The sequence below is a fragment of the Lissotriton vulgaris genome, chromosome 3_1 (genome assembly GCF_964263255.1).
Source record: "Lissotriton vulgaris chromosome 3_1, aLisVul1.2, whole genome shotgun sequence".
NCBI lineage: Eukaryota > Metazoa > Chordata > Amphibia > Caudata > Salamandridae > Lissotriton > Lissotriton vulgaris.
In genome coordinates this window covers 444,393,834-444,417,681 of record NC_141689.1, presented here as the reverse complement: position 1 = coordinate 444,417,681, position 23,848 = coordinate 444,393,834, and the positions used below count along the sequence as shown (strand labels likewise).

General features: G+C 47.3%; 1 protein-coding gene across 2 annotated transcripts in view; it reads left to right on the top strand.

Moving 5' to 3' along the window:
* The window catches only part of DEPDC1B (DEP domain containing 1B), a 280,294-nt gene that overhangs the window by 237,750 nt on the left and 18,696 nt on the right, over positions 1 to 23,848 (top strand). For both annotated transcript variants that reach the window (XM_086960671.1, XM_086960672.1), the window contains one exon: positions 6,263 to 6,439. In XM_086960671.1, the coding sequence (XP_086816797.1) occupies positions 6,263 to 6,439 (177 nt within the window). The remainder of the gene's footprint in view (positions 1 to 6,262; positions 6,440 to 23,848) is intronic.

The following is a 23,848-nucleotide window of genomic DNA, read 5'->3' as shown; positions in this document are numbered from 1 at the left end:
AATGAGAGGACATCAAAATTGCCTATCACAAAACGCACGGGCCAAAAACCGAGGTGACCCCCCCCCTGCAAAACCAGTTTGTTTTGTGATCGGCAATTTTGATGTTGCCTCAATACGTTTTGGGCCCTAGCCTGTCGCGGGTACTTGGGCCTGCCACACCAGTGAGGTACCATTTTTATCGAGAGACCTTGGGGAACGCTGGGTGGTAGGAAATTCGTGTCTGCCTGGCGATGCCACAACTTTCCCACACACATTTGTGGAAAAATTTATTTTTTCAGCTAAATATGAGGTTTGCAGGGCATGTTGGGTAAAAACAAGCAGTGAGTCTTGCAAGTCATTCACTCTTGTACTTCCCTCTTTGTCTACTACTTAAAACGTAAAAGTTTGCCTAGGTGACGACTGAGCTAGGGTAGAAAGTCCCCTGCTACCCATTTTGACAAAACAAATATCTTACAAGAGGCCATTCAACCGACACAAATATAAATCGAACATGAATTTGATTAAGCTAATCCACCACATCAAAACATTTCTCAAGCTGAACAAGCATATCTACCTTTGAAAATAAGGCAAACATGCTGGAAATTTTCAAAAAACTTCCTAAAGAGAACATCATAAACTACGAAGAACGGTTGAATATGAAACACGGGTACCTCATGACAACGTGGCATTTGTTCTGTCCACCAGAATGTGCAGCGTGGGGACTATAATGCACTTGTCAATTGGCAAACAGAACAACAACCACGTTCTGAAAGCAGAAAAAGGTCTTGAGAAAACCATGATTTCATGAAGTAGAGGAAGAAATATTCTGCAGCTGCTTGCGTAGTGAAGGAGTGGCCCACAGACAGTAGGTATCCATTCACACCAATTGAAAGGTTAACCTATTGGCAGCTCCACCTCAGTCAATTTCCCAGTATTTTGCTTTAGTGTGATAAAACATAATGCAAGTAGGAAAACAGAAGGCAGGCTTACTTGGGCACTGGGGACAGTAAACTCCTGCCTCTTTCCCTGCTTCAAGCACACTTTACAACGACAACATGGTTGCTCCTTTTTGGGTGTTGCAGGAATTTTATCAGCAAAGTTTCGCTCCTGCAGCCTTGCCACGTCCTCCAGAACACATGAAGTGGAGGCTGCTGCTTCTGTAGCAGTGAGACTTTCAATCACAGACAACTGAAAGTTAAGCAAAGACATGGGTCTTCATGTGGTGGTCTCACGATAAACAACATACGCATTGTATGCTGCCATCTGGATCAGGTGCGTAAATAGTTTTATACTAAGTGCGATTTTTACGACTCGCATTGTATGGCTGAAGAACCTGGTCATTCTTGTCCTCTCCGCCCATGTACTTGTTGTAATAAAATATACAGGTGGGCTTGTGGACTTCGGCCATCTGACCCCAAACCGTTACAGGGGAAGTGCTCTCAGCCTGAATTGTAGTGAGCACGTACACGTCACGTCTATCTGAGTACTTGACTGCGAGCAGTTCGTTGGAACACAACGCATTGATCTGGGATTTCTGGACCGTCTTGCAAACACGCTCCTGCGGGAATCCTTTGTGGCGACAACGAATTGTACCGCAAGCCACGGTGCCAGCTTTTGGAGAGCTCACTGAACAGCTCTACTCCTGTATAGAAATTGTCCACATAAAGGTTATAACCTTTGTGAAGAAGTGGCTGGACAAGTTCCCATACGATCTTTCCTGTGACCCCTAGCATGGGAGGGCAACCTACAGGGTTAAGAGTTGTCCTTCCCTGTATACACTCTCAGGCTGTACACATAGCCAGTCGAGCTCTCACACAGCATGTACAGCTTGATGTCATAGCGAGGGCGTTTGCTCGGAATGTACTGACTAAACAGTAGCCGTCCTTTATACGAGATCATAGACTCGTCAATGGCTATATTTTTTACAGGAGTATAAAGTTCTGGAAACCTGGCAGACGAATGTTCCACGACAGGCCGAATTTTGAACAACCTGTCATGGTCTGGATGGTCCTGGGGCAATGCAGCAGAGTTGTCATTGAAATGCAGCATGCGCTACAATAGCAAAATACGATCTCTGCTCTGTATGGTGCGAAGGTGGGGGTTAACCAAACCGTGCGTTTAGACCAGTAGGATAGCAAGGTTGGTTTATGCACTACCCCCATTTTAAGTCTGAGGCCCAAAAATATCTTCAACTCCCCTAGATAAGTGGGAGTCCACTTGTGCGCCCTAGAATGAGGCCCAAGAGTGCCTCCTGTTCAAAAATCAGGGTGTTGGTCCTCCTGGCCGGCCACTGACCAGGAGGACCAACGAGTTGAATATCGGCGCTGTTTTTTTTTTTTTTGCATTACTTTCTTTTAAAAAAAATAGCATATTTGGAGGCCCCCCCCCCAAGGAAAGCCAACATATAATAATAAAATATGCCCCGGGGGGCGACCCATTACCACGATGGCCGAACCCCTACCACGAGGGCCAACCCCCCCCCCTCCCCCAAAGACATTCCTGGTGTCTAGTGGGGTTTCCTGGCCATGGATTGCAGCGCTGCCACGATCCACGGCCAGGAAACCCTTTCAGGAAGGCCTCGTTTGAAAGGGGAGACTCTCCCCTTTCAAACTAGGCCTCCCTGTAAGCTGGGGAGGCCGTTTTCGGCCGGATTTCCCCATCAGAGTCGAGTGTGGCTTTACCTGCTGCTGTCCTCTGCTCCAGTGGGGAAATCAGTCGCGTCAGAGCGCCTCGCGGGGCGCTGACTTCACAGATTGGCAGGAGGGGGAGCAGGGGGAGTCGCTGAAAGCCTTCCGTGTCTCCCCCAGGGGGAATATTTAAAAAAACAATCTCCGTTGCAATGCACCGGAGGTTCAAAGGGGGCCCACCCTGGTGTCGGCCAATGGACGTGCACCGCACCAGGGAGGAAGAGCTTGCGTCTGCCATTGGCCGACGCAACCACAAAAAGGGTTAAGGGATGTGCTGGCTCTTCATGCTGTGGGCAGCGCTTGTCCTCCAATAGGTGCCCACTGTTTGTATAAAGGAGATATTGGTGATCACTTATGGGTATCTTGAGTCAGCAAAAGTCATTGCAATCACTTCCTTACTGCTTGACCTGTTGTCCATCAGCATTCACCATCTTTCTGATTGTTGCGACTCTCTAGAACAGGAAGAGGGGTTCAAAATATGTGACAGGCTCTGGATTATACACAGGGTGTGTGGAGCGACAGTAGATTTCTATGGGGTGCAGACTGTCACCTTCTAGGACCAGGTAGTGTGGCATTTGAGAAGTGGTTCGCCGTCAATACTAGTTTTGTGTGGCAATGGGTTTTTGATTTTCCCTTAACCGGGAAGAACCAAGGTTTGGCGTTCAAGGGTGAAGAGCTGACCCACAATATTTCATTGAAGGGATATCCGATTTCAGAAATGTTGTCTTGATTTCAGCAAAGCAGAGTTTCAGAGGATCTTAAACACTTCTGTCCGGTTTGTTTTTGTTTAAACTTCCCTTTAATGGGGTTGATTAAATGATCTACGCGACTCTTGACCACATTTTGCTTTGTAACAAAGGTCTTTTTTTAATCAAATTGACTCATAAGAGGTTATGCCCCTAAAGGAAATGCTTTCTGGGGCGCATTTATTGGATGCATTCAATATTTATTTATTCCCACACTTTCAGCCAAACGGGATCCGTTATCTAGTGTGACCCTGCAAAATATGCAGCACGGAATCAGCAATACCAACATCATGCTAAAATTTGTATTATAATTGAATTGGTAGTAATGGCTCCCACTAGGTGAGAAAAGACCGCACAATCAAAGAAATGGAACAATTGTATCTCATAAACCGTAGTAAAGTGTGAATAACAAGTTTACTTCCTCTCTTCTTTTTATTTAAACAATTGTTTTTTGCGGTGCTAGCTTTGCTCCAACGCACCTACTACCAGGAGATGTTGATCACACAAGAGAAACAAATGTGTACAACAAACCAAAACTTATAAAGCACTAATGAGCACATCCTTTAGTATCAATAATCCAACAGGGTACTGGATAACACAAAATAGAGTCTCTATTAGTTTTGATGCTCAAATTTGTGATAATAAAGTACTAGGCATTTATGGCTTACAAAATAACATTGTTATCTTAAAGGGTTTTTAAAAAGCTCTCAAATATTAAAAATATGTCCTGGCGCTAGAAACGGAGCACAGCGATGCAATACCAAACAAAGAGAATCAACCCAAGAACAAGAAAAGCAATGTCAGAGGGTATTCAGCCAGGTCTTCAGGCTGTAGTGGTTAGGGACCGGTAAATGTCCCATGACTCCACATGTATGAAGCTCTGTGTGTTACTGTGAATAAGGTTCTCTCTGTGGTGCGTACTGGTCATACAGCAAGTCACCCTAAGAGTTCCTTAACCTATAAAAGTATTATTTGTACTGCTTTATGCCTCTATATGCACACATAATTCTTCTTGACTTTGAAATGCACGATTGCGTGCTGTTATGGGCACTTTAATGCCGCAGGTGACTAAGAGTAGCTTGCATTTGTTTTCTCCAAGGCTAGAAAGCAAGGAGCTGCACGGTTTGATGTTAAAACTAAACAAGCATTTGCAAAGCAAATAAGTCTAGCATTAGCCTCCAGCCTTTTAAATTTGGAAATGCATGTTTTCTCCTGCCATGATTTTTGCAAAAGGTTATTGTTGGGAAACCTGCTGGCCCTCATCAATCCTTAAAACACTTTTGGTATCCAAACACATTACCATAGCAGTCAGCCGGTGGCAGAGTGAGCTTGACCCATTGCCCCATGATGCATCCGGAGTGGGTGAAAAAAATATGAATGACAACAGTAGACTAAGGGATAAAGTTTGACTGAAAACACCTATACGTTTTAGTAAAAATTAAAAGGTTTCGACTAATGAGCCATAAAAAAAAGCCAATTTGGTCAGGCATTGGCTGCTAGCCTCTTGCTTCTGCTAATGCTTTTTGTAATATTTTTGTAAATCTTTACAACAAATAGGATTGCATTGATTGATAAATAGAGAATTGCAAAGAAAGATGGGTGGGTTGTATAGGTAGAGAGGGCTGAACAGATAGTTAGTTGCATTTATTGAGGGATGGATAGAGTTGCATAGATAGAGTTGTAAAGACAGAAAGATAGATGGGGTTGCATATGTAGAAGGGTAAAGAGATAAACAGGTAGAAAGATAAGTCAATAGGTAGATAGACTAGTAGAGAGGGTTCCAACGAGAGACATAACAAGCAATTAGAATGTGCAGTACAGCTTCAATCAGTAATATAATAGTTAAATATCTACATAAGCACAACATACAAGAACACTGAAAGCAAGTTAGAAATCCATGCAAGTTAGAAATCCATACAAGCAGGACATATGGACTAGATTTAATTACGAGTATTACTGTAGGCCTCAATTAAAATACATGCCAGCATGACTTACAGGATGCAGTCATAAATGCACTTCATTGTGTGTATACTTAAAAGATGTTACTTTTACAAAGAACGATTTCAAAAGGACACAGTCTGGCATGCTTTGAAAAACAACAATCCGATAAACAAAGGGCACCCCCAAAAGGAATTTAGAGCAGCATTAGCAGGCGGCCAGGGCTGATAAATCTGGAATGTGCCCTGTACTTTAATCAAAAACAAAAAGAGCTGGTAGAAAGCACCCTGCCATCATATCAGGCTCTAAACACAAGGCAACACTAAAGTAATAATATTTTTTTTTAAAACATTTACCATGAATGTATCAACATTTGGAACATATGTGCTCCTTGTGAAAGAGCAAAATGCAGTTCAAGTGAAGTTAAACCGTGTCTGAAGTAGGTTTACACATTGCCTCATGTTATATGCTGTGGTAGTGATGTGTCTGATGTGAATAACACATCAGCAGGCTAGTGGATGAAGAGATCTGTCTGGAAGCCCCTTTAAGTAAGCATATTCTGTATATAATTTTTGCAAAATCAAAGGTCTTGCCCAACTCAGACCTACATTTATGTAGATTAACTATCCTGGGATGGACCAGGGAAGGATAACACAAAAACGCAATTGGAGTTTAAGTAATGTTGAGGTGCTCTTGTAGGTTATGATAGTTAGACTACATGTGAATTGGGTAAGGTTGGTCTGACAAGCTCAAGGCCTGCACATTTAATTTGTCCTTATTTTTACCCATTTGCACCATTTTAGTCATCCTCTTTGCATGTATTTTAACTGTCAATAAAAGAAAGACACATAGCTTGTCAGACCCATGACATCAGTTTGGCTGCGATTCTAACACTTTTTAAATTATTTTTAGATGGTACAGACTTTTTCCCGGTGTATCCTGCGCTCTAAGGAGGAGGTAGACTTGGACGAACTACTGGCTAGCCGATTGGTCACATTTATGATGGATAATTACCAGGAGATTTTAAAAATTCCAGTTTCTTTGCAGACAGCTGTAGAAGACCATGTGGCCCATCTGCGAAGAGTAAAGGTAACCTGAGAAATCTCACACTACAGTCCTCCCTCCCACTCCCCCCACACACACTCTACAGTACTCCACACACTCTACTTCCTGATCTCCATACACACTACAGCCCTTCTCTCACACACACTTTACAGCCCCCCACACACACACACACTACAGTCTTCCCCCATGTGCCCACTTCGACAGTGCTCTAACGTTTGCAGTCTGCTTTATCCTATATTCAAGTGTCAACTGGTATTAATAATTTCCGTTGAAGCATTGCTTTTTATTTTCAATGATGTAGTCAATTAGAGTTTTTTCTAGTTTAAGTAAAGTATGTGTGGCAGATTTAGTAGATCATTGCAGATAAAAGTAAATTGCTTCTAGAAACCATGCACCTGTACAGTCAACCTGTAACAAGTAAAGCCACAGTGTAGATTTTATTTTTAGAGGTGGTGGTTACTTGATCCCATTGTATTTTCAGCACAGAATGTGATGCATCACTTTGGAAGGCAAGCATAAATATGTGGAGGTACTGGGATGAGTATTTCAACAGAGTAAAATAGGCCTGTTTTGATTTGCAACCTAATTGACAGAAGTGTCCATTAGCTTTGTTTTTACTTTTTCACAATTGCATTGCTTCGAATTTTAGACTATTCTAGAAATTGAGAACTGTGACAAATATATAATGGTCATTGCAAAATAATTCTCAAACAAGTCCATGCACAGTTGACATAGAAATTGCAAGTGGCAGTATTTAAATGCCATGAAGGACGCGGGGCTGAAAAGACAGTCGTCTGAGGATGCTGAAAGAAAATACAAGGTTCTGTAGAGGAGATCTGGGACAGAGCCAAATGGGTCGGGCTGCAAACACAAAGAAGTCTACCTCACGCTCAAAGTGGCAGAGGGCAAGCGAAAGCCCAAAGAAGCTCTTGGATCTAAACACCAAGATACCGTAGGAGGCAAACCCTCAGAACTGGCCTTGACTCTGAAAGGTCGGGAGAATTCAGCAAGGGGCAAACTTCGGTGCTGAAGAAGAATGCACCAGATTAAAAGAAAGCGTTCAACGTCAAAGAAGAATAGATGCCTGGAGGCTGGATTGGCTGCATTAATAAAAAGGAAGACGTAGCTCAGCAACTTCTTTAACAGGGATACAAAGTCCTACTGAGCCCCTTTTGGCAAAAACAGCTCGAGATTGAGACCAAGACTGAAGAGCCAGAGCTGGAACTACCGGAAACGCCAGAGTAGGAGCAGCATGAGGGTGATTTAAACTTCGAAGAAGCCTCCTTCCAGGAGGGCATGTTCAAGGCTGATACATCAGAAAACTGACATTATGTCAACGTATATATTCCCCTTGAGGCAGGTATAGACCTATAACGCTCCAGGGCCTCGCCACCAGAGGATATCTTTGTGCATAATGCAGTAGTCAAGCAGGCGGCAGACACCTTCAGCGTCAAGCTAGAGGAAGAACAAAGGTAATAGTGTCTCCTGGAGATTTTACTACTTCTCAGCGAACAATCTGGTTACCGCTGATGCTTCCAAGTGTGCTAGACCACATAAGGGTAGTCTTTAAAGAACCATCTACCATGAAGGTTGGTACTCAATGGGTGGTGAAGTACAGACTTCCCACATAAGACCCAGAGTACATCAGGGGTTCAGTGACTGCCAACTCCTTCATCATGTCCACAGCTCAAAATTGAGAGAATTCAACGCCATCAGTGGACCCAGCTCGAAGAAGGCAGGTGGGTAATTCTGGTAGGGAGAAATTTGGAACATTCGTCGGCAGTTGAATGGAGAATCGCCAATCCCAATGCACACCTGCAATGGGAGGCGATGGAGAGTCTCCTACAGCACCTTCAAGAGCAACACCAAAAGGGGAGAAGTCTTCAACCAGGTGGAGAAGGCAGTCACCAACACTTGCTTGAAGTCATCCCTGTAAGCAGCAGTCAACTCTGCGCTGGAGCCACGCCTGGCTACAGGTGTCCATGTTCAAGCAGTAGGCTAAAGCAGGCAGCAGTAGTGAACATCCCAACATCACCAGTAACCAAACTGCAGCCTTCATAACTCCCCTCTCCATCAGATCAACCAACTACATCTTCATCTGATACCTCAATTACCTCCTGGAAGACACTACAGACCCTAACTCCATGGCCCTCCACGACAGCCTCAGCAACTTCGGACTCACCCAGTTCGTCCAAGGACCAACCCACACAGCAAGCCACACCATCTACGCTATTTTCTTCTCCAGCAACTGGTTTACCACAACCTATACCACCCCGCTCACATGGTCCGACCACTAGAGCATACATTTCAAGATACCTGGCCACCAAGCCACTCCACCAGAAAAACCCAAAGCACATTGAAGACACTGGGGAAAAATATCAGAAAAAAAGCTGGACCAAGACCCTACAGGAATGCCCACCCAACCTCTAGGTCAATGCCAAGCTCTTCAATAGATGGCTCGATGACTGTGCCAACCACACCGCTCCCACCAGAAATAAGACCCACAAAAATAACAGGTGTCCCAGCTGGTACCAAACTATCTTAGGCAGTTCAAGCACCACTGCAAACAACTTGAGGGAAAAAAGGGAGACTAAACAAAAACACATTGCAAGATCAACATACAAAGCCTCCCTCAACATCTACCACCAACAGCTACGAGAGGCAAAGATAAAAGACCCTCACGCTCCGACTCAAAGCCAACTCCAACAATGGCAAAGAATGCTTCACCATTGTCAAGGAGGTCTCCAATCCCGCAGATGCCAACAATGACCTCATCCCATCTAAAGCACTCTGCAACGACCTCTGACTTATTCAAACAGAAGATTGCTTTGTTCTACAACACATTCGGCCCACAGCATACTGATTTGATTTCCCCCAACATGCAGTAAACCTCCTTCATTGTCCAATAGTAGCTAAGCAACCGGAAGCCCCTCTTGCACAAAGAAACCACGCCCTGATAAATACTATTGACCCCGGAGCCAATTCAGACCCCTGATCCCACTTCATATTCTTTGGAAGAACCATCATTCCTCTTGCGTTCACTGCTATCAACACCACCTCCATAACCACTGACACCTTCCTGTCTTGCTGGGAAAATGCAGAAGTCCATGCTCTATTGATGAAACCAACAGCAGACCCTAACACCCTCAGTAGCTACAGACCCACCTCGCTCCTGCCTTTTCCAGCTAAAGTCATTGAGAAAACAACACGACCAAACTCTCAGACCACCTTGATCTCCAACTTCTTGACCGCTCTCAATCAGGCTTTCAGACCAACCACAGCACAGACACATCCCTCATTGCGGCCACTGATGACATCCGCAGCATCCTCTACTGGGGAGTAACGGTCACACTCATCCTCCTCATCCTCTCTCGATACAGTCTCCTGCAACTAGCACATCAGGAAGCTTAAGCACTTTGGTATCTACAAACTGGCTCTTAAGTGGATATTATCCTTCCTCACACGCAGACTATTAACTATCAGCACGTAAGGAAACTGGTGAGACACGTTTTTAGGTGCTCAGGTCTCTGCCTTTAACTACTGTGACTTCAGTCTGTTTTAAAAGATTACTGCTATTTGCACTTTCATATTCTGCTCCCTCACCCACTTACCTTGAGTGTCCTGGTGTCCCCCTGGTCCATCGTGGCTTGTGCCGATTGAACGGAGGGGCCATACACCATTCTGGAACACCTAGGCTGTCCTCACTTCCTGTGTGGAACGCATGGTCAGCGTTCCACACACTGCTGCCCGGTCCCGCCCACTTCCTCTCAAAAGGGATTGCGCCAAGCGGACACGCGCAGACAATTAACTATCAGCACGAAAGGAAACTGGTGAGACATGTTTTAGGTCCTCAGGGATTTTAAATCTTTTCATGTAACAGCCAGGTCTCTGCTTTTAACTACTGTGACCTCGGTCTGTTTTAAAAGATTACTCTACTGCTATTTGCACTTTCATATTCTGCTCCCTCACCCACTTACCTTGAGTGTCCTGGTGTCCCCCTGGTCCGTCATGGCTTGTGCCGATTGAACGGAGGGGCCATACACCATTCTGGAAAACCAAGGCTGTCCTCCCTTCCTGTGTGGAGCGCAAGGCCAGCGTTCCACACACTGCTGCACGGTCCCGCCCACTCCCTCTCAAAAGGGATTGCGCCGAGCGGACGCGTGCAGCGGCGCGCCAAAGGCAAGCCCGTCTGCGCCCGTCCGCGCCTTACCGCCGCCAGGTACCCTGTCCATTTTTTTTTTTTGCCCTTATTATTTTATACTTTAAGGTGCTTTCTTATCTCCCACAGATGGCCATTATACAATACACGAGTCAGGAGCTACACTCCTTAAACACTGCTCCACGCCCTCCTCTATGCTATCCCCCAGTCCAGGTACACTACCAACCGAGTCGGAAATCCCTAACTAAACCCTACAAACTCAACCACTATAAAAGCAAACCCTTATCACTACCTTTACCGAAACTAACCTGTTTGTACTGCAATACTCGGTCCTTCCCTAAACACGCACTAGAAATATGGTCAATGCTAGATATCGAAAAGCCGGACCTATTTCTCTTGACTGAAACCTGGCTCCAAGACTCCTCCTCACCTGACATCGCAGTAGCCATGCCTTCTGACTACAGGATATTCAGACTGGACCGAGTCGGGAAAAAAGGTGGGGACACTGCAATTATCTATACGACAAACATTTCACTACACATTATTGATGCCTTCTTGGCTAACGGAGGCGAATAGTGTATTGTCTCCCTCGTGACAGGAAACGATGAGCAATAGAAAGTTGCTCTTCTCTACAGGCCTCCTTGCACCAAAACCAATTTCGTCAACAATCTCATGGAGACAATAGCCCCACATTCCCTAGCCTCTAGCAATTTTATCTTGGTAGGGGACTTTAACTATTACGCTAAATTAACCCTAGATCCCCACACCTGCGACCTTGTCTCCAGTATCAACTCATTAGGCCTAAACATGTTAGCAACTGGCCCCATTCACAAGGCAGGCCACACATTGGATCTCCTATTCACAAACTCAACCAAAGTGGTGGTTGATCAAACTCTCCCCGTTCTATGGTCAGATCACTTTGTCATCAGGTTCTACATCTCCATAAACGCAACACAACCGGTCGAAAACCACGTGAAATGGAGCAGGCCATGGAACAAGATCAACATCGAATCCTTCACCACCCACTTTTCTCCCCCGCCCATCTCAGAGTGCAGTAATAATGTAGCAACTGCCCTAGAAAACGCAATCACCTCCACCTTAGACTTAATTTCCCAAAAAGATATCCAGAGGTTCTAACAAACTCTCCCCATGGTTCACCTCAGACTTAGATATAACCAAACAGTCAGCTAGGGCAGCCGAACGTAAATGGCGACATACTAAGGATCTAACGGACAGACAACTTTATAAAACTGCACACAGACACTATATGAATGAGATTGCCGCAGCTATAAGAACCTATTTGGGGAACAGGATAAATTCGGCAGCCAACTCACACAAAGAGCTATATAAAATAGTTAAAGATTTTACAAACCCTCCGGCCTGCCAGCCCCCTCCTGTTGAATCCCAGGACTGGGTCAACACCTGCATCTTATTTTCAGGATAAAATCAATACTATCCATGCATCCTTCCCCAAGTCAACCAACACCATGGCCACCAATTTACCCCCTAATCAGGCGGATACGTCCCCTCATCCGCATGTTGCAGTCCTCCAAGAATTCAAACCTTTTTCAGAAACCGAAGTAGCTCACTCATTGAACAAAATTAAATCCGGATCCCCCACAGACCCTGCCTCCTGTCATATTCTTGCTAAAATTGCACCTGCTTTGATTGCCGATCTCACGAAAATCCTCAATCTCTCACTATCCCACTCCTCTGTCCCCTCTCACTGGAAACAGGCCATCATTAGACCCATCCTTAAAAAATCCACGGCTGACCCCAAACTACTCTCCAACTACCGCCCTATCTAGCTCCTACCGATATTCGAGAAAATTATGGAATCCCTAATCACCAAGCAACTATGTAAACACCTAGAGGCCAACCAGCTGCTTGACCCATCTCAGTCAGGTTTCAGGGCTCACCACGGCACTGAAACGGCTCTGCTGGAGATTGTGGATAACATCAGGCTGACACTCGACGCAGGACAATCTGCCATCCTGATCCTGCTTGATCTCTCGGCGGCCTTCGACATCATCTCCCACAGCATTACCCTAGAGCGTCACTGGAGATGGGTGTCGAAGGCCCAGCCCTACTCTGGATCAAAAGCTACCTAACTGAACGGCGCTCGAAGGTGCAAATTGGGTCTTTCACCTCAAACAGCCAAGATAACGACAAGGGGGTACCCCAGGGATCAATTTTGAGCCCCACACTGTGTGGTCTATATGTATCCCCCCTCGCACGAGTAATAAGGTCGCACGGCTTTGATACCGTGTCCTAAGCTGACGACACGCAGTTACTGATCACCCTAGGTCCCGACCCTAATGATACCAAACTGAGATTCCAAAAATGCATGATCTCAATCAAGGACTGGATGACTAATAACTTCCTGATGCTCAATGCTGGTAAAACCGAGATCGTGCTTTTTGGAAATGCCCACAAACATTGGACTGACGAATGGGAGCCGCAATCACTAGGGCCCTGTCCCCCTTCTCAAGTCCGCGGTCCGAAACCTGGGTGTGACAATTGACGACAAGCTGTCCATGGCCAGCCATGTCAACAAGATAGTGCATACAAGCTTTGGGCTGATGCGCAACCTCAGGAACAATTTTTAATGGATCCTCCTCTCCTCGTGCATGAACCTAGTCCAAGGCCAAATCATTAGCCGGTTGGATTATGGTAATTCACTACTTGCTTCCATCAATGAGAACCTCCTAGCTAAACTCCAGGTTCTACAGAATACCGCAGCCAGGATGGTCCTTGATCTCCCTCCCCGCTCCCCATCTTTGCCCGGTCTTAGAACTCTTCACTGGCTCCCCATTAGCAAGCGCATAAACTTCAAAGTTTGCTGCCTAGTCCACAAAACCATCAATGGACAAGGTCCCAAATACCTAGAGAAGAAACTTGTCAATCATTGTCCGGTCAGAACCCTTCGGTCCGCCAACAAGTCTCTCCTAACCGTTCCCAAAGTTCGCACTGTCAGGAATGGTGATAGATCCTTCTCTAAATTAGCCCCCGATGCCTGGAATGCCCTTCCCCTAAACATCAGGACCGAACCCAACCACATGAGATTCTGAAGACTCCTAAAAACTTGGCTCTTCTAGCTATCTGACCTCCGGTAACCCCTTTCTAGCATCTGTAAGCGCTCTGAGACCTACGGGTGGTTTATGCGCTATATAAACACAATTACAAATTACAGAACTCAATGAGTTAGACTCACCACCCCTCCCCCATACACCTAGGAACCTAAGAAACTCCTCTGCGAAGTCCCTCAAAGATCATTGCTCATCCCATCGTTCTTCAATGACTACATGACTGCCATCGCGGACATCCTCCGAGACCACAGCATCAACATAGTATCCTATGCAGACGACACACAGCATATCCTCTCCCTTAGAGACTCAACTAGAACTTACAAATCAAACTTTGCCTACTTCATGAGTAAAGTCAGTGCTTGGTTGATGAAAAACTAACTGCGTCCAGTTCAACATAGACAAAACTGAACTCCTAGTCTTTGCTAACAACCACTCCCTCTGGGATGCCTGTCAGTGGCCTTCCTAACTTGGCCCCCCACACACCTCTACAGACCATGCCAAGACCCCCTGGATCATCCTGGACACCAACCTCTCCATGAGCAGACAGATCATCGCCATCTCCTCATCATGCTTCCATATCCTGTGAATGCTACACAAGATATTCAAGTGGATCCCATTGAGCACCAGACTGACGGTCATCCAGGCCCTTATCACAGGTAGACATGATTAGGAAAACAACTTCTACATAGGAATCCCAGCCCATGTCCATGCCGACTCCAAACCACCCAGAACGTCACCACCAGACTCATCCTGAACATTCCGCAAATAACCACATCTCTCCACACCTAAACAATCTCCCCTGGCTCCCAGTCCAGGAAAGATCTAAGTTCAATCTACTCACCCATGCCTACAAAACTCTCCGCAGTACCAGTCCAGCTTACCTCAACCATTGCCTCAACTTCTACTAACACACAGACATCATCGATCTGCTTCCTAGGTAAGAGTGCTCGTCCCTCGTATCTAGAAGACCAGAAGCGGAGGACGCCCCATCTCATACCTCGCAGCCCAGACCTGGAACGGCCTCCCAAAACACCTCAGAACCTGTCCCTCCCTCATGGATTTCCAAAGGAACCTGAAGACATGGCTCTTCCAGATGAAACAGGAATGATCTCCTCCCCCCTCTGGCCTTCCCTACTCAGAGCCTGGATACCCTCACAGGTGATTAGTCACGCTCTACAAATTTACATAACCTAATCAGTTTTTCATTTCATTTGCTTACGCAACTAAGGGATTAAGTGACAAAGGAAACTATAGAAAGCTAGATTGTTTAAACAATACAGAGATGTAACACAGTGACAGGAGTGATGCTGGAGGAGTGACCAAAAGCACACTCCACAAGGAAGAAAGAAGAAACACACATATTCATAGCTAATGTCTCAATCAACAACATCTGTGTGATTACAGCATGGTCCTCCGTACACACCTGCACCAAGCAAACAAGGAAGCCCAGGAGGGACAAAAAGTACCTAAACACCTTGTTGCAAACACACTTTTTCCCTACCAAATGTTCCTCAGGACAAGAGAACACTGCCACATACTCTATGCACAGCATGTGAATGCAGAAAGATTCATGCTGCAAAAGAAAATGGTTACATGCCTGTAGGAGTATTTTTACAGCTCGAAGACTTTCAGGGTTCAAACGCGACATTCCCACCTCTGTCCGATATGCAACAGAGAGGAGAAAATAATTACCACACACACAGGAAGCTACAGCCAGAAGCACGCCGGTTTAAAATAGTCAGATGACGACGAGCATGCAATGGCTCTTTGGCTGGCTGCACCGAGAAGGAACATAGCTCAAAATGGTCGTCAAACGCCCAATCAAAAGAAAAGGACTAAGGACTATTCCCGATCCAATCACTAGATCACGCAATAATGAACAGCATGAAAATCTTGAAAATCTTCAATCTGCAAAACTACTCCAACACATAAGGAACCATTTTTTTGAGTACCGTTTAAATGATTTTCAAATGTTGCTTTGTGTAAGCATTGCTGCTCGGAGCCACAGCTATCCAGGGTTGAGCTGAAGGTCTGACAATAGAAACCTAAGGGTCCTAAAGGGGTTGCTAATGTATTATAATGTGAAGTCAGACAACCACAGCATATAATGCACCCAGTTTCCTTGCAATGGAGTTATGCAATCCCTGTATAAAAACTCATTTCTAATGTCTTTATAAAACAATTGGAGAATCTATGGACAAGACGCCAAAGAAAAAATAACCTGTATTTTTAGACACCACAAAAAAAAGATTTGGGTGTTCCTGAGATAGAATTTACAAGGTATAGTAAGTCAAAGCATTTGGCTCCATTATGAACATGCATTGACAAATTAAACACATTTGACACTTAGAAACTTTTTCACTAAAAAGTTGTAATGCAGTTCCTTGGAGTCACTTTAGGTGACCAACTCCAGCAAAAGCTAATCAGAGGGCCTAGCCAGCTACTCAGAAAATGTTACATCAGCAGATGAAGCAGTCTTTAGTCTGTTCCAGGCACTTTTATCCTGTGGAAGTGATCCTGATGCAAGGGATGAAGTATGTTGAGGATGCTCAAAGGATGCTGTGGAAGTGTTGAGGATGCTGTGGATGCTATGCGGTTGATTGGGGTCTCGCTGTGACTTCTCCTTTGTCCACAAAGGAGTTGAGTTGATCCTAGTCACAGGGTTGTCGTCCCTTGAAGTCTTCATGATGCTCGCAGAAGTCCAGTCGCCACTGGACTACCGGTCCCCCAGTATCGCATTCACATGCCAATACTTCCTTGGTCGGTAATTCATCTTCTGGAGGTCCCAGCTGTACTCCAACAACACTCTCAAGCTCAGCAAACGTGCGTGCAATTTGATGCATGGGTCTTGGTCCCTAGTGCTAAACTGTGGCATTTGACGGCGGGTTGAAGTTTATGGGCTGCCATCTTTCCCTAGCAGGCTTCTTCAGCTGTTGTGTCCCTGTGCTGTAAAGAGCAGGCCAGTTGACTTGCCCTCGGAGTCTGTTGGCTTTGGCTGGGCTCTGGAGACAACTTCTCCTTGTGCAAGACTAGTTCGGCACAGTTCCTCTCCTTTGCTATCCACGTTGGTGCAGTAGCTGCAGTCCACGTCGGTGCAGCCTCTCTTTGCCTGTTCTGCTGTGCAGCAGGAAAGTCCTTCCTTGGTCCTTCTTTCAGCCCAATCAATCGGATTTCGAGGACCCCAGGGTGCCCCACCTATGCTCAGAAATGCCCTCTGAGCAAGATGCGGTTGGTGGCCAAATGGCTACCTGGTTCTGTAGTAGGGGATCTCTGTGTATAGTCATAATCTAGTGAATAGTCCGGCTCATGAGCGTGGACCCCGGAGCAATCAAAAATAATCTCTTAAGGCGTCTAAAAATGCAGTCCTGCACAGACACTTAAAAGAGAATTTAACACACAGATAATGCAGCCTATATCCACAGGCTACAATGTCTAGTACTTCAACTAGACATTCCACCAAAACCACAAACAGCACAGCCTGCCAAGTTTTCCTCATAGAGAAAAACTTCCCCTTTTACTAACAAAGCCTCTGGAATGATAGAGAGGAAGGGGAGGACAGACAAGCCCCATAGGCTGCCATTATGTGGCTCAAAAAGTGCCTTTAAGAAAACGTTCTCAGTATCCCAGAATGCCCAGCAGATCCCATTTACTTTCAGTTCTTTTTTTCTGGCTGACCCTGGAGCATTGAGCTCTCCCTTTTTTGGGTTTATTGTAAGAATTTTGCACTTTTAAAGTGTGTGAGTGTTTACACTCGACGTGTTTTGGTGCCCTCTTCTTTTTTAGTATTCTGAGCACTTCCTTTTTGTCAAAAATGCCAGCATTGTTTGATAAATGCCAGGAGTGCTCCAGGAAGAAGGCCAAGTCTGACCCACACCCTGTGTGTATCCTGTGCCTCCCTTCTACTCATCTACCTGAGAAGTGTGAGATTTGCCACACCTTCTCCTCCAGGACCCTGAGAGACAGAAAGAAGATCAGGCTCCAAGGACTGGAAGAAAGAAGGCTGCAGAGTCAAGGTGGGTCTGGGCATGCCGGATCTGCTTCCTCGGCCCATGCTGAGGCCTCTGGGGGATCCCCAGCGTCAAGAAGGTCAAAAAGCGTTGCTGTTCTCCGTCATCGACGACGGTGTCGAGAGGCATGACGGTGATCTGCTCCCTGTCTCCCCAGGGCTCTGGGTCGAGGCGACGTCGGCGTTCGTCGTTGAGGGGACTGACGAGACTGCCGTCGAGGTCGCCGCCGAAGACGTCCTCATCATCGTTGTCATCTTCGACGTCGTCGTCGACACTTCGACGTCGTGAGGATTCCAGACGGCGTCTGCGCTCGCCGTCGAGGCGACACCGCCGTTCGCCCTCGACGTCGACTCGGTGGTCGGCGTCGAAGGTCATCACATTCGACGTCAAGGCGCAGATCCTCAGCGTCGAGGCGGCGAAGCCCGCCGTCGACGCCGAGACGACGTTCGTCGGCGTCAAGGAGGCGTTCTTCGACGCCGAAGAGGCGCTCAGCGCCTAAGAGGAAGAGATCATCCTCCATGAGGCGTTCTGGAGCCAGGAGTCCTTCCAGATCCTCCGGGGCACGGCGGCGACGGCGGTCACTGACAGGGGGCGCTGCCTCTCGATCGCCTACACCAAGGAAGAAGATAAGGGAGTCACTGGGCTCAGTGTACTCTGTGGTGTACTCGTGCCCCAAGCCAAAGTCACCTACTCCTCCTCCTCCACTGCCTAAGGAGCCGCAGCCGCGCACTCCTTCGCCACCTCCTCCTCCTGTTCCTCCACATGGACCGCCACGGGCTCCGAGGTCTGTCACACTGACGCACCTCCCTACGCCGCCTAAGGGGGCACCTCGGCCGAGGTCTCCGGTCAGGCCACCACCGCAGGCTCCGCCGCAAGCATCCGCGGACCACCCAAAGCCTAGAAGACCTAGATCTAGCTCCGGACGGAGAGGTAGGTCCAGGAGTCGCCGTCGTTCATCGACGAGATCTAGACGACACCGCAGGAGTGGTCGGTCTTGGTACAGCACGGATTCGTCCAGCGCAGGGAACTATTCGCCAACTCTATCAGAATCCCCTCGGACGAGGGTATCCCCTGTGGACGACGTGGTCTCCTTTCAGGAAGTCTTGTTGAGGGGTGCGAGGAAGCTGGGCATCCAAGTGACTGTGCCCACGCCTATGACCTCCGTAATATCTGAGACTCTCCACAAGAAGCACCTATCTAGGCCTCTGTTGCCCTTGGTGCCAGGATTAGTGGAACCCGCCATGGATCTCTTCCTCACTCCGGCAGTGACAAAGGCAGCCCCCTCCAGGCTGCAAAAGAAATACAAGGCTCCTGATGCGGACCCAGCTTTCGTCCGAGTGGATCCAGTTCCGGATCCCGTAATTGTGACGGCGGCGAGAAAGCAACACGCCACCACCCCGTCCTCAAATGTGCCTCCGGACAACGAGAGCCGCTGGTTGGACTCAGCAGGCAGGAAGGTATGCGGGACGGCCGCTACCTCCATGAAGGCTGCCAGTGCATCTGCGCTGGTGGGGCGCTATGATCGGGCGCTGTGGGAGTCCCTCCAACAGTTTGCCGACCTCCTCCCACGGGAGAAGGAGGATTTTATGGAAATCCTGAATGAGGGATTGCTGGTGTTGAACCAGCTGATCAGCGCAGCCGAAGACTCGTCGCTCCTGGCAGCCCACGGGTACTGCCATAGAGTTAATCAGAGGCGCCACGCTTGGCTCAGATTGACATCACTGAAACCCAGCTGAGGGTGGCCAACCTGCCCTTCTCGGGCGAGACCCTATTCGGAAAACACGCCGACGATGAGATGGCCCGCATGAATGCGGAGGCTGAGACTGACGGCTGTGGGCTTGGAGAAGCCCAAGGACCAGAAGAACTACTTCCGCCCGTTCCAGAGACGGTACGTGGCGCAGGGCAGAGGGCGAGGTCAACAGTCTGGACAGCAGCAGCAGCAGTTCCAGAGGAAGCCTTTCCAGAAATGTCAGAGGGGCAGGGGTGGTCAGCAGTCTGCCACCACGTCCAAAGGCCCGGCCGGGTCTAGGCCCTGAGCGATTACTTCGCTGTCATCCGTTACCCACTCCGGTGGGGGGAAGCGTTCAATATTTTCTGGCAGAGTGGAGAAAAATTACTCGGGACAAGTGGGTGCTGAATATTGTTTGCAATGGATACAGTCTTCGGTTCACCAGCCGGCCTCCAGCAATTCTACCGGTTTGCCTGCAGTTTTCGCTGTGCGAGCTCCAGGCGGGGGCCGATACCCTGTTAGGGAAAAGGGCGATAGAAGACGTCCTTCTGTCTCAAAGGGGAAAAGGTCTGTACTCTCGGTTCTTTCTGGTCCGAAAAAAGGACAAGAACGAGTTCAGGCCTATTCTGGATTTGCGGCAAGCAAACAAGTAGATTCGCAGAGAAAATTTTTGCATGCTGTCTTTGCACCAGATTTACCCTCAACTGCAAAGGGGAGACTGGCTGTGCGCGATAGACCTACAGGATGCATACTTCCATGTGCCCATTGCACAGAAACACCGGAAGTTCCTGCGATTCCAAGTCTGCGCCAATCACTATCAATACACTGTGTTACCGTTCGGGCTGAAGTCTGCGCCCAGGACCTTTTCCAAATGCATGGCAGTGGTAGCGGCACACCTGAGAAAGAACAAGGTGTTTGTCTACCCGTACCTGGACGATTGGTTGATCAAGGCATCCTCCTTCTCGGAAGCTCAAGCGCACTTCCAGAAGACGTCCGTTCTCTTGAACATGCTGGGGTTGCACATCAACATGTCCAAGTCTGTCCCGACTCCGGTCCAATGCCTACAGTACTTGGGAGACTCCATCAATACGCTGTCAGCAAGCGTGTCTCCTTCGGAGGAAAGACGTTTATCACTCCTTCGGAAGGCTCAGGCTCTTATGACCGCTCCATCTACGACAGTGAGGACGGTGTCTTCTCTACTGGGGTCGATGGCCTCTTGTATCTTCCTCACGCCACACGTGCGGCTACACATGAGACCGCTGCAGGAGTGTCTGGAGGATCAGTGGGACCAGAGGAGAGGAAACTGGGACGACAAGATACGACTGTCTCTGCATGCTCTACAGTCTCTGAAATGGTGGTGTTCAGCGGAGAAACTCCTCAAGGGGGTTCCCTTCCACAAGGACATTCCCACTCAGGCGATTGTGACGGATGCTTCTCTCCACGGCTGAAGAGCGCATTCCGGGAAGTTACAGATCCAGGGAACGTGGTCCCAGAAGGAGTCCACATATCACATCAATTTTCTGGAACTCAGAGCTGTTCACTTGGCACTGAAGGCCTTTCATCCGTCCTTCCAGACCAACTCTCTGCTTGTACAGACGGACAATACGACCACGATGTATTACCTCACCAAGCAGGGCGGCTCGAGATCACGCACCCTGTCAAAGGAGGTGCAGGCGATCTGGCACTGGCTTCTTGCCAGAGGACTGACGTTAACGGCTACTCATCTACCAGGTGTGCAGAATGTTCAGGAGGACGCTCTGAGCAGACTGATCCAGGAAAACCACGAATGGGTCATAAACGACGAAGTACTCGGAGACGTCTTCGCTAGGTGGGGCACTCCAGACGCGGATCTGTTCGCCACCGCCGAAAACAGCAAATGCCGAGACTTTGCATCCAGGTACTACCTTCAGGGAACGCTGGGGAATGCGTTATGGATCTACTGGTCGAACAGCTTTCTGTACGCTTTTTCACCCATTCCCCTGATTCCGGCGGTGCTCATCAAGCTGGCCCAGTCCAGGGGTCGGATGATACTGATTGCCCCCGAATGGCCCAGGCAGTGGTGGTTCACGGACCTGCTTCACCGGTCTCTCCTTCCTCACATTCGGCTGCCGTGCCGCCAGGACCTTCTCACGAAGTTCGGGGGGAAGATGGTGCACCCCAATCTCTCGTTTTTGAGTTTGGCGGGATGGCTCCTAAGATAGTGCAATATGGCCATTTGAATCTCCCTACAGATTGTATGGACATACTGAAGGAAGCCAAGAGACCTTCCACTAGGACTTCTTATGCGTCCAAGTGGAAGAGATTTTGCATCTGGTGCAAGTCCAAGAACTATGATCCAACAACATGTAAGGAAGATTTCATCCTTCCGTACCTTTTACATTTGGCGCAGTCTGGCCTTAATTTTCATTCCATTAAGGTTCATCTCGCTGCGCTGACTGCCTACAGGAAATGCCCTACACAGACCTCCTTCTTCCAGATCCCTGTGATCAAAGATTTTTGGGAAGGCTTGAAGAAAGGGTTTCCTCCCGTCCGGCTTCCCTCGCCTTCATGGGATTTGAATGTGGTGCTGTCCAGATTGATGAAGGAGCCTTTTGAACCTATTCATAAGGCTTCGTTGCAGCACCTGTCCTGGAAGGCGGCGTTCCTCGTGGCCATTACATCGGCCCGCAGGGTGAGTGAAATTCAGGCGTTGTGTTGCCAAGAACCTTATACTGTATTTCATGGTGCTAAGGTTGTTATGCGTACTCACCCTAAATTTCTTCCTAAGGTTATTTCTGATTTCCATGTTAACCAGACCATAACTTTACCTACGTTTTTTCAGAATCCTTCCTCTCCAGCGGAAAGGTCTCTACATTCCCTGGATGTCAGGAGGGTGTTGAAATTTTATCTGGATAAAACCAAGGATATTCGTAGGTCAGACCAGTTGTTTATCAAATATGGGTCAGTCAGGACAGGTCTTGCTACCTCAAAACAGTCCATTTCGAGGTGGATCGTGCCCTGTATACAGTTGTGTTATCAAAAGGCTAATAAGACCTTAGGGGGTAAACCTAAGGCTCATTCCACCAGGGGCAAAGCTGCCACGACTGCTTTGTTACGTAATGTTCCCATTGCAGAAATCTGCAGGGCGGCCACTTGGAAGTCGGTCCACAACTTTGCTAACAATTACTGTCTGGATTCTGATGCCAGGGCAGACGCTCAGGTTGGGCAGGCTTCGCTGTGAAATCTGTTCGCACAGTAGTAGTGTTGTACTTCTTTTTCTCCAGCGCCGCTTTGGTGTGGGGATGGACTTGCCATTCTATTCACTAGATTATGACTATACACAGAGATCCCCTACTACAGAAGGAGTAGTGTCTGTCCTGTAACTCCAGTTCTGTAGCAGGGGTATCTCTGTTATACAATTAAACAAAAGAGAGAGTAAGGGATTGAATTCACAAAGGTGAACGGAGAGTACTCCTAGTCCCCTGGGTATCAGTATTAAACAAACACAAGAGGAGTACCATCAGAAACTGCTCAGATAAAGCGGTCTGAGTGGGATGACTGAAAAAAGAAGAGAGTCCTTCCTTTATTTATAAACCCCTGACTCACCGACCTGGTCGGTGACATGCTTCATCATCGGGGTCCACCCTGATAGCCGAATGCCATCAGGGTGTGCTGCGACACCTGGATTACAGTGGAGCTGGTATTTGTGTGTGTGAAGTGAATAAAAAATGTTAAAAATTGTCCTGGTATACTTGTGTGAAAAAATTTATTTGCAAGTTACTGGACAATATTAAAATTAAGTGTGTGGATACAATAAGGTATATTATGACCGTGTGTATCGCTTATGTGTGAGGTCTACATGTTTCAACCCGTTTGATGGAAAATACCGGGTTTTCGTCAGGATCGGAGGAAAATGGGTGGTCAGGGCACACTAACGTCCTGCCAATCCCTAGATTCCTATACACTACTGACAAAATCTGTCAAAGTGAAAAATTTAGAGGCTCAAAACCAAATTAGTCGAGCTAAAAGCAAAAAAGACCTGGTGGGAGAAAAAGGCAAAAGTTACGAGTATAATTAATACAAGCCTGTTACGAAGTGCCATGCTGGTTCTCACGTGTCTGCTTGCTTATTGTGTATCCCATTCAGAGCTTATTGTGATTGGTAGTATCTGTCTATCACTAGAACTAGCACACTCTATCAATTGTGGTGTGCTCGGTGATCAATAGGTCGTTATTCTAACAATCGACCGCACTCAGCATTTCCTTGTGCGTGACTTGACTGCTCAGTTTCATTAGCGTGAGATAACAACGACGTGAAATATTTATGTACACTCTGAACTCTGACTAGAACTAACACACTCTATCAATTGTGGTGTGCTCGGTGATCAATAAGTCGTTATTCCAACAGTCGAAAGCACTCAGCACTTCCGTGTGCGTAACTCGACTGCTCACAATTTCAATAAGTGTGAGT